At 48.1% G+C, this 18,515-nt stretch overlaps 1 protein-coding gene across 3 annotated transcripts in view; it reads left to right on the top strand.

Annotated features, from left to right (window-relative positions):
- Positions 1-18,515, top strand: part of RFX2 (regulatory factor X2) — a 66,660-nt gene that overhangs the window by 23,776 nt on the left and 24,369 nt on the right. Inside the window, exons 2-6 of one of the 3 annotated variants that reach the window (XM_083720350.1) lie at positions 5,381-5,493; positions 8,529-8,618; positions 10,459-10,538; positions 12,753-13,017; positions 17,128-17,202. In XM_083720350.1, coding sequence (XP_083576476.1) covers positions 5,389-5,493; positions 8,529-8,618; positions 10,459-10,538; positions 12,753-13,017; positions 17,128-17,202 — 615 coding nt within the window. In that variant the 5' untranslated portion in view covers positions 5,381-5,388. The remainder of the gene's footprint in view (positions 1-5,380; positions 5,494-8,528; positions 8,619-10,458; positions 10,539-12,752; positions 13,018-17,127; positions 17,203-18,515) is intronic. The other 2 variants (XM_083720352.1, XM_083720351.1) reach the window with 2 other exon arrangements.

The following is an 18,515-nucleotide window of genomic DNA, read 5'->3' as shown; positions in this document are numbered from 1 at the left end:
TCACTGCCGAATGAAGTCCATCTAGTCCACGGGTCAGCAGACTTTTTCAGCAGGGGGCCGGTCCACTGTCCCTCAGACCTTGTGGGTAGCCGGACTGTATTGTTTTTTTGGAGGGGGGAAATGAACGAATTCCTATGCCCCACAAATAACCCAGAGGTGCATTTTAAATAAAAGGACACATTCTTCTCATGTGAAAACACACTGATTCCCAGACCGTCCATAGGCCGGATTCAGTAATAATAATAATTAATAATAATTAATAATAATAATTAATAATACTAATAATTTTTATTTATACCCCGCCCATCTGGCTGAGTTTCCCCAGCCACTCTGGGCGGCTCCCAATCAAGTGTTAAAAACAGTACAGCATTAAATATTAAAAACTTCCCTGAACAGGGCTGCCTTCAGATGTCTTTTAAAGATAGGATAGCTGCTTATTTCCTTCACATCTGAAGGGAGGGTGTTCCACAAGGTGGGTGCCACTACCAAGAAGGCCCCCTGTCTGGTTCTCTTAAACCTCACTTCTCGCACTGAGCGAACCGCCAGAAGGCCCTCGGAGCTGGACCTCAGTGTCCGGGCTGAACGATGGGGGTGGAGATGCTCCTTCAGGGATACAGGACCGAGGCCGTTTAGGGCTTTAAAGGTCAGCACCAACACTTTGAATTGTGCTTGGAAACGTACTGGGAGTCTCTCAGGACTGGTGTTATGTCGTCCCGGCGGCCACTCGCAGTCCCCCGTCTAGCTGCCGCGTTCTGGATTAATTGCAGTTTCCAGGTCACCTTCAAAGGTAGCCCCACGTAGAGCGCATGGCAGTAGTCCAAGTGGGAGATAACAGAGCGTGCACCACCCTGGCGAGACAGTCTATGGGCAGGCAGGGTCTTAGCCTGTGTACCAGGTGGAAGGCAATTGGGCCAGATCCGGCCCCCGGGCCTTAGTTTGCCAACCCATGATCTAGTCCATCATCCCATTTTCACGGGGCCAACTAGATGGGAAGAGTGCAAACTGTCTCTCCTTCTGTGGTTTCTAGCCTCTGACAATTGGGGTGGGGGACATTGGAAACAGCAGAGGCTGAACATACTTGGAAGTCGAATCGAATCCGTTCCGGAAGTCCATTCGACTTCCAAAATGTTCATAAACCAATGCAGCCAATCAGAAGCCCCACCAGACGTTCGGGTTCCAAAAAATGTTCGCAAACCGGAACAGTCACTTCTGGGTTTATGGCATTCAGGAGCCAAAACGTTCAACTCGCAAGGTGTTTGGGATCCAAGGTACAACTCTAGTTTACACAGAGAAGCACTATAAGTGGGTAAAAGAATCTGGACTAACTATTCCAGATCCTCCAACTGTCTCTATTTTCCAAGGACAGTCCCGGATGTGCCGAAGCCATCCTGGTTTCCAATTCGATCCCAGAATGTCCTGCTTTTCCTTAGGGCGTCTGTATTTTATTTTTTAATTTTTTTAATACTTTTCAGATTTATACATTCTCTGATTTTGCAATCACTTTGACCTTTCATAGCTTGACTTCCTTCCCCCATCTTCTGCGGTTCCTTAAATTTATTTTCCATATCTTCTGCATATCCAAATTAACTTAACTGGTTCATTTATTCATCTTCTTCAAATATATACTCTTACGAAACTGCAGGTTATGACAACAATCCTGCCAGTGTTCCTGTCTGCTTAGAATTTATCTGTAAATATTCAATAAACCGTTTCCATTCTTTTATAAAAAGTTTGTAATTTCATCGTACAATGTTTAATTGATGTTTTATTATGTTTTTATATAAGTTGGAAAGCCCCGCCCCCCTAGAGTGGCTGGGGCAACACACTCAGATGGGCGGGTTATAAATGGTAAAAAATATTATTATTATTATCACTGTTACTATCTGTCTATCTCAGCCTCAGCTGCAAAATAGGATAAATAAGTTGTAGGACCACAGTCCTGGCCATACATTAGAGTATGTGCCACATGTAGTTAGAAAACAGTTCAGTGGATGGATTTGAAACTTGTCCATCTAAGAGAGACCCTTTCTGAATCTGGGGTAGACAAGGAGAGGGTTGGCCTATTCTGAAAAATGTTGAACTTTGGATAGAAGGCTCTGGCATTCCTACTGGTTCTGTGTATTTTTCTTCCATGGACTTTTGCTGGGGCAGTTTTTCCACCATTTCTGCATTTGGTGAAATTTTGCATAGGCAAACTGTTAGGGCCAGAGGCGCCAGCTTGCAAGTGCAATTGGGGGAATGGCGTGTACATGATGTTGTGGTGTCGCGGGTGTGAGCATTGTGCTTCCCTCCCTAAGCCGTGTAAAAGCTTCCTAGGCTTTCGGAAGGAGGTGCCAGGGGAACATATAGGGGGCTAGCTTAGCCACCTAGTCCACTGACAACGTGCCACTGGATGGAATTAGCTTCTGATGTTTGTTTGTTTGTTTTAGCTTTGAAGCATTTGTTAAATTCACTCTAGGGATGCGGGTGGTGCTGTGGGTTAAACCACAGAGCCAAGGACTTGCCGATCAGGAGGTCGGCGGTTCGAATCCCTGCGACAGGGTGAGCTCCCGTTGCTCGGTCCCTGCTCCTGCCAACATAGCAGTTTGAAAGCACGTCAAAGTGCAAGTAGATAAATAGGTACCGCTCCAGCGGAAAGGTAAATGGCGTTTCCATGCGCTGCTCTGGTTCGCCAGAAGCGGCTTAGTCCTGCTGGCCACATGACCCAGAAGCTGTATGCTGGCTCCCTCGGCCAATAAAGCAAGATGAGCGCTGCAACCCCAGAGTCGGTCATGACTGAACCTAATGGTCAGGGGTCCCTTTATCTTTAAATTCACTCTGTAAAAAATCTGACACACATAAAACCAATGAGAGATAAGGAATGGAAAGTGACTCCGCCGAAAGAAACTTGACAGTACAAATTTAAATCCATACAATTGAAATTGGCTTAATCTTGAAATGTAATCCAATGAGACTGAAGACGAGACACTTGAGGTCCTGGACAAGGCAGTAAAACACTCTGAGACCTTCTGGATCCTTGGACTGATTTACATCAATAAGAGAACCAAATTTTGATGCGGTAAAAGAGATGTGTTCACCACCAGTTACGATTCCAAGCTCCGGCCGGCCAACTGGATCCCTTCCAGTCGGGATTCAGGCCTCATCATGGGACTGAAACTGCCTTGGTCGCACTGGTTGATGATCTCCGGCGGGCTAGGGACAAAGGTGAGAGCTGTTTCCTAGTTCTGCTGGATCTCTCAGCGGCGTTTGATACCATCGACCATAACATCCTTCTGGACCGTCTTGAGGGGCTGGGAGCTGGGGGCACTGTCATACAGTGGTTCCGCTCCTTCCTCCTGGGCCGTGTTCAGAAAGTGGTGGTGGGGGATGAGTGTTCAGACCCCTGGGCTCTCACTTGTGGGGTGCCTCAGGGTTCTGTCCTCTCCCCCATGCTTTTCAACATTTACATGCAGCCACTGGGAGAGATCATCAGGAGGTTTGGGCTGGGTGTTCATCAGTATGCGGATGATACCCAGCTCTACCTCTCTTTTAAATCAGAACCAGTGAAGGCGGTGAAGGTCCTGTGTGAGTGTCTGGAGGCGGTTGGAGGATGGATGGCGGCTAGCAGATTGAGGTTGAATCCTGACAAGACAGAAGTACTGTTTTTGGGGGACAGGGGGCGGGCAGGTGTGGAGGATTCCCTGGTCCTGAATGGGGTAACTGTGCCCCTGAAGGACCAGGTGCGCAGCCTGGGAGTCATTTTGGACTCACAGCTGTCCATGGAGGCGCAGGTCAAATCTGTGTCCAGGGCAGCTGTTTACCAGCTCCATCTGGTACGTAGGCTGAGACCCTATCTGCTTGCGGACTGTCTCGCCAGAGTGGTGCATGCTCTGGTTATCTCTCACTTGGACTACTGCAATGTGCTCTATGTGGGGCTACCTTTGAAGGTGACTCGGAAACTACAACTAATCCAGAATGCGGCAGCTAGACTGGTGACTGGGGACGGCCGCCGAGACCATATAACACCGGTCTTTAAAGACCTACATTGGCTCCCAGTACGTTTCCGAGCACAATTCAAAGTGTTGGTGCTGACCTTTAAAGCCCTAAACGGCCTCGGTCCAGTATACCTGAAGGAGCGTCTCCACCCCCATCGTTCTGCCCGGACGCTGAGGTCCAGTTCCGAGGGTCTTCTGGCGGTTCCCTCATTGCGAGAAGCAAAGCTACAGGGAACCAGGCAGAGGGCCTTCTCGGTAGTGGCACCCGCCCTGTGGAACGCCCTCCCATCAGATGTCAAAGTGATAAACAACTACCTGACATTCAGAAGACATCTTAAGGCAGCCCTGTTCAGGGAAGTTTTTAATGTGTGATTTTACTGTATTTTTGGTTTCTATGGAAGCCGCCCAGGGTGGCTGGGGAGGCCCAGCCAGATGGGTGGGGTATAAATAATAAGTTATTATTATTATTATTATAACTCTTGTCTGGAGGAGGGCATAAGGCAGGGGTCAGCAAACTTTTTCAGCAGGGGGCCGGTCCACTGTCCCTCAGACCTTGTGGGGTGTGGGGGGGCGGACTATATATTTTTTTTTTGGGGGGGTGAACGAATTCCTATGTCCCACAAATAATTTCATTGTAATTAATTGTTAATTTCATTGTACAGTGGTACCTTGGGTTACATACGCTTCAGGTTACATGCGCTTAAGGTTACAGACTCCGCTAACCCAGAAATAGTACCTCGGGTTAAGAACTTTGCTTCAGGATGAGAACAGAAATCGTGCTCCGGCGGTGCAGTGGCAGCGTGAGGCCCCATTAGCTAAAGTGGTGCTTCAGGTTACGAACAGTTTCAGGTTAAGAACGGACCTCCGGAACGAATTAAGTACTTAACCCGAGGTACCACTGTACACAGGTTGTACATTAACAATAAAGGTATTATTATTATTACCCAGAGATGCATTTTAAATAAAAGGACACATTCTACTCATGTAAAAACACTCTGATTCCTGGACCGTCCGTGGGCCGGATTGAGAAGGCAATTGGGCCGCATCCGGGCCCCGGGCCTTAGTTTGCCTACCCATGGCATAAGGCATCATCTTCTTTCGTGATTTCACTGTCGTCGATCTCTTCCGTCACACATTTGTGTACGTAGGCTTCTTTTCTGATCACGACATCATTTTTTTATAATTGCTGTTGTTTGCATATCTCGGTTTCCCGCCAGGGCGGAACTCGAACGCGAGAAACTTGCGGCCGAACGTTCCCTTGGTATGCCGAATGTAATAGCGCAAATAGAAATCGCTTACCGCAGCCACCGGCCCACCGAGAAACCAGCATGCAGCCTTAGCTTCTGCCGTTAATTAAAAACTGTGTCTTTGTTCCCTCCCCAATCCCATCACCCTCTCTCTCCTAGAGCCAGGCATGCAGGAGTCCGAGGGCGGCTCAGATTCCACAACTCCTGTGGCGCTGCGAACGTCGGCATCGGTCCAGGCCCCTGTGGTCCAGCCGGTGCCGGCATCCCAGCAGGTAAGGACCGCTCCATCCACTCTCCTCTCCCAAGCGATCTTTCTTGCTTCTTTTAGGTGACCTAGCCACTGTGAGCCACGCGACGGTCACCTCCAGACTGGATTATTGTAACTCGCTCTACGTGGGGCTGCCCTTGAGACTGACCCAGAAACTCCAGCGGGTGCAGAATGCCGCGGCGAGACTCCTTATGGGGTCCTCGCTGCAAGATCACATTCACCCGGTGCTATACCAGCTGCACTGGCTCCCGGTGGAGTACAGGATCAGGTTTAAGGTGCTGCTTTTAACCTTTAAAGCCCTATACGGCCTAGGACCCTCGTACCTACGGGACCGCCTCTCCTGGTATGCCCCACAGAGAAACCTACGGTCTGCAAATAATAACATCTTGAAGGTCCCAGGCCACAGAGAAGTTAGGATGGCCTCAACCAGAGCCAGGGCTTTTTCGGCTGTGGCCCCGATCTGGTGGAACGCTCTGTCACAAGAGACTAGGGCCCTGCGGGACCTGACATCTTTCCGCAGGGCCTGCAAGACAGCTGTTCCACCAGGCCTTTGGCCAGGGCACAGCCTGACTCCCTCCCTCGGCAATCTTCGCGGAGCTCTGGCCCACTGGTGGCCAGTGGCTTGAATTTAATTAATTTTATAACGAATGATTTTAGAGTGTTGTTTGTGCTGTACTTTTGTACCGTTTTATTGTTGTTAGCCGCCCTGAGCCCGGCTTCGGCTGGGGAGGGCGGGATATAAATAAAATTTATTATTATTATTATTAACTCCGAGCCTTTGGGTGGCGGGGGGGGGGGGGTTCTTATCTGCTTGTTGTTTCCCACCACCACTAAGTTCGCATCAGGAATGGGCGGCACAGGGCATCTGTTGAGGTCCACAGTCCCTCATGCTGTCTGTCTCTTGTCTGTTCACCTGTCCCTCTGTGTTCGCAAACCCCATCTATAGCAGGGGTAATAATAATAAATAAATAATATTGTTTTATTTATACCCCGCCCTTCCCGGTTCAGAAAACCAGGCTCAGGGCGGCTGACAACAAATTTAAAACACTTAATTGATGCAACAAAAAACCAGTGTAAAATACAGTATAAAATGTGAAGTGTTTTAATTTGGGGGGGGAAATCCATCCAAAAAACATTAGATGATCACCAGGGCTAGCTGGCTAAATTAGTCCTGTTTGGGCCAGCGAGGAGACCAGGGGAGAATTAGCTGTGGGATCCTAGAGCGGGTAATCTTCATAAAAAGGGGAGGGAAGGGAGGAGTTCAAATGGAAAGCCAGGCGGAATAGCTCTGTCTTACAGGCCCTGCGGAAGGAAGTTAAATCTTGCAGGGCCCTGGTCTCATGGGACAGAGCATTCCACCAGGTCGGAGCCATCACTGAGAAGGGTAGTCAACCTTTTTATACCTTCCACCCACTAATGCATCTATCTTGATGGTGAAAGTTCCTTACCGCCCACCAGTGCTCGATGGAAGGAGGATTCAGCTTGTGCCGTAGAACCCCCTACCGCCCACCTAGAGTCCTGAAACGCCCACTAGTGGGCGGTAGGGACCGGGCTGACGACCCCTGATCTATATGGTTGGGGCAGGTTGCAGGGTCAGGAGCAGGCGGGGTGAAGGGTGGAGGAGAAATTAGATTCATGTTCACATTCAAAGGCAAGCCTATTGAATTTGCACTTCCTGGAAGATACGAGCAAACTGAAACACAGCCGTCCTTCGAAATTTGCAGTGATGGTGGAACCTTGGTTCTTGAACGGCTCAGTCGACGAGCAAATTGGCTCCCGAACGCCGAAAACCTGGAAGTGAGTGTTCCGGTTTCCGAACGTTTTTTGGAAGCCGAAAGTCCGATGCGGCTGTCGGCTATTGTCTTGTGGCATCCGAAAACACCAAAATATTTTTCTCATGGCATGGCTGTACCTCTGATGTGCAGTGGCTCTACATGGCGTGAAATGAGTTTGCAAACCACGGTTTCGTGTGCTTCCTCATTTGACAAGCCACGGTTATAACCCTAACTCCGCTTCCAGAGGCCCCTGCCCTATAGAAATGGGAGTGGGAAGTGGATGGGAAACCGCCAGTTCTATTTTTTTTTAAAAAAAATATTTATTAAGCTTTTATAAAAGGAAAAAACACATAACAACCAAAAAAGTAAAGAAAAACAAAACATAATCAAAAATACACATAAAACAGGTCAAAAAAAAATACAAGAGAAATAAAATTCCACCCGACAAAAATAAAAATAAAAACTCCAACTTCCAAATTCATACTTAATTAACTTTCTTTCTTGACTTCCTCCGCCTCCCTTTTTTGTTTTCCTCTTTACCCAATCAGATACAGCAAATCCTTACCCTTACATTGCCCCTTATCCTTACATTTTCTTACATTATCTTAATCTATTTCCATCTTGTCTTATAGCAGGCCTTAAAACTTAAATTTAAATCTTATTTTTATCAACTTCTCATAGCCATATCATTAACCTAATTCTTTAAAACATTTTTACTAGAGCCCAATAATTCCATTTCAACATTTTTCTAACATTCATCAATTATTTTTGAAGCAATCTTAATAACAAAAGAAAAAAGAAAAGGAGTATAGAAAAGTCCATTCTTCACCCAGCGTCCTTCCTCCTGGCCCCAGATTTTGTCAGTCCTTTTGGTCCCATTAACCTTGCGCATTAACCTGGTGCCCTTATGTCAGAGGCCCTCAAGCCTCTTCCATGTACCGCCAGTTCTAAACCATGTCCTGGCTTTGATGTATGAAAGCACAAGCGCTGGTTTTAAAACCATAGTTTACTGGTGATGTCCGGAAAGAGCCAGGGTTTCGTGTGTATTCGTCATTGTTTGCCAAGTGTTCAGCGGCAGCCTCTGTTGGACACAGCGAGCCGCTTGCAGGCTGATTTAATTTTTGGCTTATTGTTAGATTCCGATGTGTTTCCTGGTAGGGTTTATATGCGTGTTGAAGACTGCCTCGGGGGATGTTAGCAGAGAGGTGCTTTTGTAAATGTAAAGGCATCAGAAAGGGTGATTCCATCTTTGTTTGTCTTCCAGAGGGTTTTGGTGCAGGCGACAGGCTCCACTCCGAAAGGGGCACAAATGCAGCAGCTGTCCGTCCCCAGAGTCCAGCAAGTTCCACAGCAGGTAATGTCCATTTTACAACAGAGACCAGGTTGCTCCCAGACTTCAGCTGAACCCTGTGCTGGCTTCAGAAGAAAGTCAAACGGAAAAGAATAGATCATATCGCACCATCAGATGTCTTAGTAAAAGGTAAAGGGACCCCTGACCATTAGGTCCAGTCGTGGCCGACTCTGGGGACGCCGTTTACCTTCCCGCCGGAGCGGTGCCTATTTATCTACTTGCACTTTGACGTGTTTTCGAACTGCTAGGTTGGCAGGAGCAGGGACCGAGCAATGGGAGCTCACCCCGTTGCGGGGATTCGAACCGCCAACCTAGTCCTAGTCAGCAAGTCCTAGGCTCTGTGGTTTAACCCACAGCGCCACCCGTGTTCCATAAGCAGCACCTCATATTGGTATGAGCTTTCGTGAAGAAGTGTGCATGCACACGAAAGCTCATACCAATAACAAACTTAGTTGGTTTCTAAGCTGCTACTAGAAGGAATTTATTTTTAAATTTTGTGATGATAAATACTTGATTCCTGAGTCCAGGTCACAGGCTCACCCTATTCATACCCAAATGTGCCCTTAAGGCTGGATTCGTGAGCACAGAGACAATGGGGAGGCTTTTCCCATTCCCATCCAAACTGCAGAGGAATATTTGAGGTCACTGAAAGAGTCAGAATGGCTTTAGGACTGTTTTCCTGTACGGTTTCAGACATGTGGTTCTATATATTTATGTATGTGTTTGCTATGGTCCATTTATGAACATTTATTTTATATCTTAGACCTTATAATTCTCATAACATCGCTAATATGAATGTCTCCATAGTATAGGCACTGGAGAAGCACACGCTCTATCGTTTTATTTGTCCACATAACATGTTGCTGTTTAGTCGTTTAGTCGTGTCCAACTCTTTGTGACCCCCTGGACCAGAGCACGCCATGCCCTCCTGTCTTCCACTGCCCCCCTCAGTTTGGTCAAACTCATGCTGGTAGCTTCAAGAACACTGTCCCACCATCTCGTCCTCTGTCGTCCCCTTCTCCTTGTGCCCTCCATCTTTCCCAACATCAGGGTCTTTTCCAGGGAGTCTTCTCTTCTCATGAGGTGGCCAAAGTCTGGGAGCCTCAGCTTCAGGATCTGTCCTTCCAGTGAGCACTCAGGGCTGATTTCCTTCCGAATGGAGAGGTTTGATCTTCTTGCAGTCCATGGGACTCTCAAGAGTCTCCTCCAGCACCAGAATTCAAAAGCATCCATTCTCCGGCGATCAGCATTCTTTATGGTCCAGCTTTCACTTCCATACATCACTACTGGGAAAACCATAGCTTTTACTATACAGACCTTTGTTGGCAAGGTGATGTCTCTGCTTTTTAAGCTGCTGTCTAGGTTTGTCATTGCTTTTCTCCTAAGGAGCAGGCGTCTTTTAATTTCGTGACTGCTGTCACCATCTGCAGTGATCATGGAGCCCAAGAAAGTAAAATCTCTCACTGCCTCCATTTCTTCCCCTTCTATTTACCAGGAGGTGATGGGACCAGTGGCCATGATCTTCGTTTTTTTGATGTTGAGCTTCAGACCATATTTTGCGCTCTCCTCTTTCACCCTCATTAAAAGGTTCTTTCCACATAGCATAGAATTGTTAAAAGATTCCCCCTGCTCCCTGAACTCCTCTTCCATCTTCCCAGTTCCTTTGGTGGTCTAAGAATTGTGTTGTGGAAGAGGCTTTTGCTCAGCTGGGGTGCAGGGTCACGAGACTGTTTCCCCCTCCTTTCCGCCTCCCAGTCCAGGGAGCTGGCGGGATGCTGATTCTGTTGTAGAGGCACAATAGCAAGATTTCATGGCTGCTTCCATCTCCGTGCCTTTCTCTTAGGTGCAAACGGTACAGCACGTCTATCCAGCTCAAGTTCAGTACGTCGAAGGAGGAGAAGCTGTCTATACCAATGGGACCATGTAAGTATCCCTTCCCTCCCCTCCCCTCCCCTCCCAGTTACCATATTGGCCTGAATATAAGCCTCACTGTTTTCCCCAAATTCAAACCGTGAAAAGCTAAAAGGCGGCTTAAATTCGCGACCTTACAAAAACTGGCTTTTACGACATCGCTGCCGGAACAGACGGAACAGGTGTGAGTGCCTGTGGAATTTTAAGGGAGCAGCTTATGTTCGGCTTTTTTCCCCTTTCCCCCTCCCCCCCCCCTTGAATTTTAAAGGTGCGGCTTATATTCAGGCGTGGCTAATATTCGGGCCAATACGGTATTTGTTTTTTGTTTTGATTCGAACACACACCCCGTCCCCCCTTCATCCAGGTGAATACTGGGGCAACGTACCATATCTATAGCATGTCTGAGGACCTTCCCTCCTCTGCCTCTGCCTGTCCCCCACCCCCCGAGGAGCTCAGCGTAGTTTTTTAGTTTAGAGAGAAGGCTATTAAGAGGAGAAACGATCAATGTGTATAAAATAATGAATGCCGGGCTGGAGGAGAAACGTGGAAAGAGGAATGCTTTTTCACCCTTTTTTTCCTGTGGTGATGGTAACATCCAGTGGATCTGAATGCCATAAGAATTCATGACAGATAAAATTCGGGCCACAGTTGTAGCATACATAAATAACCTTTTTTGACACCTGGGAATTTCAGTCTGAATTATCCCCAACAGAAAGGACTTGGGGCGGGGGGGGGGGGGGAGTACTTTTAAACATTTTTTTCAATTCATTATAAATCATTTCCCAGGGCAATATCTGGTTTTCAACTTTGTGATATTATCACCAGCTTAACATCACAATATACCGATATATCACAATGCCTGGAACAAGGATGAAGCTATTTACATGCTTCATGGTCCTTTCCCCCCCCCCCGCCCCCCAGTATCGTGATTTTTGTATAGCACACACAAACACACACCCTGATTTGCAATATATTGCCAGGTCAAAAATTATGGAAGCAAGATCACTATAGGGACTTTGGATGATATATTGAGATATTGAATTATCCCCAACAGAAAGGACTCTGGTTTTTTGGGGAAAGTACTTTCAAACCCCCTTTCCCCCCAAATTTTAAAATTGATTTTCCAAATTTATAACAACTCTAACAGACAAAAAAAGAGAAAAACATTACAATACTAAAAAGGAATAACAAAAACAAACATATAAGCACCTATTACTTTAAGTCCTATTTTAATTTACATTGTTAACTGACTTCCTCTATTCCCCCTTACTGAGTTTCAATGAATCACCTTGTAACAGCTCTCCAATATCCTGTTTCTAATCAAATTAACTCCATCAATTTACTATCTTCATTCTCTTTTCATTATTATCTGAATCCATAATATTTACAGTTAATTCTTACTATAATCCTAGGCCTATATGATACTTTCAAGTGATTCTGCTTATCTTATGATATAATATTTAGCTAAATAGACTTTATAATAATAATTTATTATTTATACCCCACCCATCTGGCTGAGTTTCCCCAGCCACTCTGGGCGGCTCCCAATCAAGTATTAAAAACAATACAGCGTTAAATATTAAAAACTTCCCTGAACAGGGCTGCCTTCAGATGTCTTTTAAAGAGAAGATAGCTGCTTATTTCCTTCACATCTGATGGAAGGGCGTTCCACAGGGCGGGCGCCACTACCAAAAAGGCCCTCTGTCTGGTTCCCTGTAACCTCACTTCTTGCAATGAGGGAACCGCCAGAAGGCCCTCGGCGCTGGATCTCAGTGTCCGGGCTGAACAATGGAGGTGGAGATGCTCCTTCAGGTCTACTGGACCAAGGCCGTTTAGGGCTATAAAGGTCAGCACCAACACTTTGAACTGTGCTTGGAAACGTACTGGGAGCCAGTGTAGGTCTTTCAAGACAGGTGTTATGTGGTCTCGGCAGCCGCTCCCGGTCCCCAGTCTAGCTGCCGCATTCTGGATTAATTGCAGTTTCCGGGTCACCTTCAAAGGGAGCCCCATGTAGAGCGCATGGCAGTAGTCCAAGCGGGAGATAACTAGAGCATGCACCACTCTGGTGAGACAGTCCGCGGGCAGTTTCTTCCAGTCTTCTTGATAGTGCTTTCAAACCCTTAGGTCTTCATGGACCCTCTTGGAAGGCCCTCCTGCCTGACTGCATGTGTTCGTAACTAAACGCCTTGTCTCTTTGTCTCCTGTCTCTCCGCGGTCTTCCGGCAGACGTGCCGCTTATTCCTACAACACGGAAGCTCAGATCTACGCCCCCAGCAGTGCCTCCTCCTACTTCGAATCGCAGGGAGGCAGCTCTCAGGTGAGCACGGGGCCCTCGTCGCCCGCCACCATCCCCTCGCACGGCATGGTGGGCATCGCGATGGACATCGGGGGAAGCCAGATCGTGTCCAGCTCGGGAGCCTACCTCATCCACAGCGGCATGGAGAGGGCCAGGCATGCCCTCTCCCACACCTCGCACTCCTCCCCAGCCACGGTACGTCGGGGCTGGCCGCCTCCTTGAAGGCCGACGGAGGTGCATTCTGAGAAGGGTGTGTGTGTTTCAGGCACCTGCAAGGGAATAATAATAATAATAATAATACAGTGGTGCCTCGCAAGACAAAAGATAGATAGATAGATAGATAGCAGGTTTTGGTGTCCTCGGGTGTCTTCCCGTGTAAAAGTTGGGGTGTCTAGGCGACGTTTCGACGAGGTCTCACTCGTCATCTTCAGGCTGGTGCTTTCGGCTTCTTGTTACTGGAACAGAGCGGGATCTCAATGTTTGAGTTCCTATAAATACTGTAGAGGGGGTGTGGTGTCTAGCCTCCAATGTTCTGGGCAGAGAGGAAGTTCCCAGGCTAGTGTGCCTTTTCTTCTTTTGTTCCTTAATTACTTGAGAGATACCTTGAGTGATTTCTTGAGTGATATCCTGAGTGCCACTTAGGTGGGTCATTAGGTGTGGATTAGTTGCTAAAGTCTTTGTGTCTTGACCTCTTGAACTTTGTGAAGAGTTTTCCTGAGAAGATGGCTGTATTGCACTTAGTTGTGCTTTGGCTTGGCTTCGTGTATAGGGGCGAGCTGTGGTTTTGTGGCTTGTGTCAGCCAGATCTGTGTAGGGATTGCAGGGGGGTGCAGCATCCGGAGGTGCCACCATGGATTGGCTACTGGATGGTGTCAGTAATTCATCTGTGGAGAGGGTCTGGGTTTGGGTCTGGTGTGGTTGATTGGTGTTGGCGTATCTAGATAGATAGATAGATAGATAGATAGATTCTTTATTGTCATTACACAAGTGCAACATTGCACAAGTGCAACGAAATTGGATGCCATCCCTTAAAAACAACAAAAGCAAAACAACAACAACAACCAAACAAACCACATTCCAGCCACACCCACACCCATCAAACTCCCAGGTCACACTATCGAGTTACTGCATTTAAGAAGGCCACAGCTCTTGGATAGAAACTATTTTTCAGTCTATTTGTCCTTGACTTGATGTTTCTGTATCTCCTGCCAGAAGGCAGTAGTACAAACAGACTGTGTCCCGGGTGAGATGCATCCTGCAGGATATTGTTTGCTTTCCTAAGACAACGGGATTAATTGTTGTTTTAATTATTAATTATTTAATTAATTAATCCGTTCTGCGAGTCTCTTCGTCTAGCGGTCTTTTCGTCTTGCGAAGCAAGCCCATTGACGGCTTAGCGGATTAGCGCTATTAGCGGCTTAGCAGATAAGCGCCTTAGCGGCTTAGAAAAAGGGGGGGAGGGGAAAAACCCGCAGGAACTCGCAAGACATTTTCATCTTGCGAAGCAAGCCCATAGTTAATTCGTTTTGCGAAGCGCCTCCAAAACGGAAAACCCTTTGTCTAGCGGGTTTTCCGTCTTGCGAGGCATTCGTCTTGCGGGGCACCACTGTAATTTATTATTTATACCCCGCCCATCTGGCTGAGTTTCCCCAGCCACTCTGGGCGGCTCCCAATCAAGTGTTAAAAACAGTACAGCGTTACATATTAAAAACTTCCCTGATCAGGGCTGCCTTCAGATGTCTTCTGAATGTCAGGTAGTTGTTTATCTCTTTGATATCTGGTGGGAGGGCGTTCCACAGGGCGGGCGCCACCACAGAGAAGGCCCTCTGTCTGGTTCCCTGTAGCCTCACTTCTCGCAATGAGAGAACCGCCAGAAGGCCCTCGGTGCTGGATCTCAGTGTCCGGGCTGAACGATGGGGGTGGAGACGCTCCTTCAGGTATACAGGACCGAGGCCATTTTGGGCTTGAAAGGTGAGCACCAACACTTTGAATCGTGCTCGGAAACGTACTCGGGAAGGCGGCGGTGATTGTTGGACATTGGGACTGGCAGGGCGGAACCCGTAGCTAGAGACAGAGTTGGTGCAGATGGAGTCAACTCAGTCTAGGGCAGGGGTCAGCAACCTTTTTCATCCGTGGGCTGGTCCACCATCCCTCAGACCATGTGGTGGGCCGGACTATATTTTGGAGAGAAAAAATATGAATGAATTCCACAAATAACCCAGAGATGCATTTTAAATAAAAACACACATTCTACTCATGTAAAAACATGCTGATTCCCGGACCGTCCGCGGGCTGGATTGAGAAGGCGATTTGGGCCGGATCCGGCCCCTTGGCCTTACTTTGCCTACCCCTGATCTAGGGTTCTTCCCCATCTGTGTCACTGCTGAGTAATAGGAGGGCAGGGACGTGGGTGGCGCTGTGGTCTAAACCATTGAGCCCCTTGGGCTTGCCAATCAGAAGGTTGGTGGACAAACACCGGCTCCGTCAGCCTAAAAGTAAGATGAGTGCCGCAACCCCATAGTTGCCTTTGGCTGGACTTAACCGTTCAGGGGTCCTTTGTCTTTTACTTTACACTCATCTCAGACTCATCTGTCTGCTACCAGCTAGTGTAGACGCGGGTGGCACTGTGGTCTAAACCACTGAGCCTCTTGGGCTTGCCGATCGGAAGATCAGCGGTTTGAATCCCTGCGATGGGGTGAGCTCCCGTTGCTCGGTCCCAGCTCCTGCCCACCTAGCAGTTCGAAAGTACATCAGAGTGCAAGTAGATAAATAGGTACCCCTCTGGCGGGAAGGTAAACGGCGTTTCCATGCGCTGGTCTGGTTCGCCAGAAGCGGCTTAGTCATGCTGGCCACATGACCTGGAAGCTGTATGCCGGCTCCCTCGGCCAGTAAAGCGAGATGAGCGCGCAACCCCAGAGTCGTCCACGACTGGACCTAATAGTCAGGGGTCCCTTTACCTTTATGCCTGATCTGGACTCTGTACTTCTGTACATAGCATTAGCTTTTTCTGCCGCTGCACCACATGGTTCAAGTTGGGGGGCCAGTGCCCCATTTACGTAGTGGATCAGCGTCCACTGGGAGTAGAAGTACAAAAGTTGAGCATCTCTGCTGCAGTAGATAAATGGACATTTGGGACTCAGGTGTGTGTCTTGGGGTGGGCCTAAAAACAACTCTTCTGTCTCACATGGGGTGCTGCCAAATTTTGCATTTACATCCAGTGCATTGAGCCTTTTATATACCTCCCCTCAAGATGGGAGAAATAAAAGGCTTTAAAGCTGCGCAGATCGGACTCATAGCTGTCAACTCACACATTTGAAAATAAGGGACCAGCAGCCTCAAAAATAAGGGATCAGCAGCCAAAATAACTGATTTTAGTCAACCAGCAGTCAAACGAAGCCTCAAGCAGTGGTTCCCACAGCGCAGCAACCCAGCAAAGGGGATGCAGCAAGGGAAACCACCGTCACCTCTCCGCTGGGAAGCGCTGAGCAAAGGCGAGTCCCCAGGCAACGCAGCCAATTTGATCGGCACAAGACATGCAAGCGCCACCCCCCAGTCGTTCTCGGACTCCTTATTGGGTGAGCAACGCAGCCAAGCAACACAGTTGGAGCCTCCCTCCTCCTGGCCGGCAGGGAGGGAGGGAGAGGAGCTGCTTCCTTTGAAACCCGGGAAATTTAATAAGGGACAGCAGCGGGACACGGCGCTGGGATAAGGGACTGTCCCGCCAAATAAGGGACGGTTGACAGCTATGATCAGACTGCTTTGAGGAAAAGTTGAAGGAGCTGAGCAATACTGAAGAAGAGAAGACTTGGGGGGGGGGTGGCAGATTCCTTTTTTGCGTGAAAAAGGACAGAGACCGAAAGACTGATATCCAATGCTAGTTTTAGATGTACCCATTGAAATGAATGAGCATGGCCAGTTTGGGCCCATTAATTCCAGTGGGTTCGAGTAAACCCTTTCTGCTTTCAACCCCCAAGTCGTCACTGCCTTCCTGTTTTGATATGTGACTTCTAAATCAATATAAACGCCTATATTTTCATCACAAGGGGCTGCTTCTTTCTCTTTCGCATCCCCTCCCCTCAAAAAAAAAATACCACCTGCACTGTGTGGCTTCTTTTGCATGCCTTCCACTCCCCCCCCCCGCCAGTGTAACATCCGTCCTTTCCTGCGCCTGATCCCACACCCCACTTCGCCTGTTTGAGGGAAGGGCTTCACAGTGGCTCAGGCAGGTCTCCCCGGCTGTTTGCCGAATGTCTGATTTCCCTTCTTTTTTCTCTCTCTCTGGCCCTGCTGCCGCCCCTTTTCCAGCTTGAAATGGCGATTGAAAACCTCCAAAAAAATGAAGGCATAACGTCGCACAAAAGCAGCTTGCTGAACAGCCATGTAAGTTTGCCTCCCACCTGCCTGGCTCCTCCGTAGACAACCCACCCCCTGCCCCGGCGCCCTGTTTTCCAGCTTCTGTGCGCTTTTCAGAATCCCATTTACTGCAGCGAAGCACAAGCCGAGCATCTTGTGGCAAGCACGTATCTCTCCCCCCCCCCCCCGGTTGCCGGGAGCAAACCTCAGCCCTGTAAACGATTCATTAAATCAGTGGTTCCCAATTAGCGAAGTACTGCGGATCCCGCTCTTTCCCAAAAGCCAAGCCACGCACCCCCTGCTTTTGAAAACATTGGCGTTTCTAGGGTAGTTTTTTGTTGCGCGAATGGTGCAACGGAACCCCTGGCACCCGCAGATCCACCAATTACTGTATTTTTCGCTCTATAAGACGCACCAGACCACAAGACGCGCCTAGTTTTTGGAGGAGGAAAATAAGAAAAAAAATATTCGGAATCTCAGAAGCCAGAACAGCAAAAGGGATCTCTGTGCAGTGAAAGCAGCAATCCCTCTTGCTGTTCTGGCTTCTCGGATAGCTGCACAGCCTGCATTCGCTCCATAAGTCGCACACACATTTCCCCTTTTTAGGAGGGAAAAAGTGAGTCTTATAGAGCAAAAAATACGGTAAATGTGCTCCCCGGTTTTGAGCTTGTGAGGCGCACACATCACGAGGCAAGGCGAGGGTTTTTGGGAAGGCAGCAGAGATAGATAGACCGCAGGTGGTCAAAAAGGACCATGTTATCTGCTGGGAAGCTTCCCCACTTCCGAAATGCAATATAGGAAAATTGTACTTAATCCGTTCTGTCTACCTCAGTATTGTCTGCACTGACTGGCAGCCACTCTGCAGGGTTAATAATAATAATAATAATAATAATAATAATAATAATAATAATTTATTATTTATACCCCGCCCATCTGGCTGGGTTTCCCCAGCCACTCTGGGCGGCTTCCAACAAAACACTAAAATACAATAACCTATTAAACATTAAATGCTTCCCTAAACAGGGCTGCCTTCAGATGTCTTCTAAAAGTCTGGTACTTATTTTTCTCTTTGACATCTGAAGGGAGGGCGTTCCACAGGGCGGGCGCCACTACCGAAAAGGCCCTCTGCCTGGTTCCCTGTAGCTTTGCTTCTCGCAGCGAGGGAACCGCCAGAAGGCCCTCGGAGCTGGACCTCAGTGTAGGGCAGAGCGGGTCATACAATCGTAGAATTGTAGAGATGCCAAGGACCTTCCATGTGTGAATGTGGCCGCTGAGCTGCAGTTTCCCCCCTATAAACCAAGCCCCGTGTTTTAGCCCCTGTGCTTCCGAATGAAGAGCTG

Source organism: Podarcis gaigeae (assembly GCF_964106915.1).
Source record: "Podarcis gaigeae genome assembly, chromosome: 18".
NCBI lineage: Eukaryota > Metazoa > Chordata > Lepidosauria > Squamata > Lacertidae > Podarcis > Podarcis gaigeae.
This window is presented reverse-complemented; position numbering and strand designations above follow the sequence as displayed.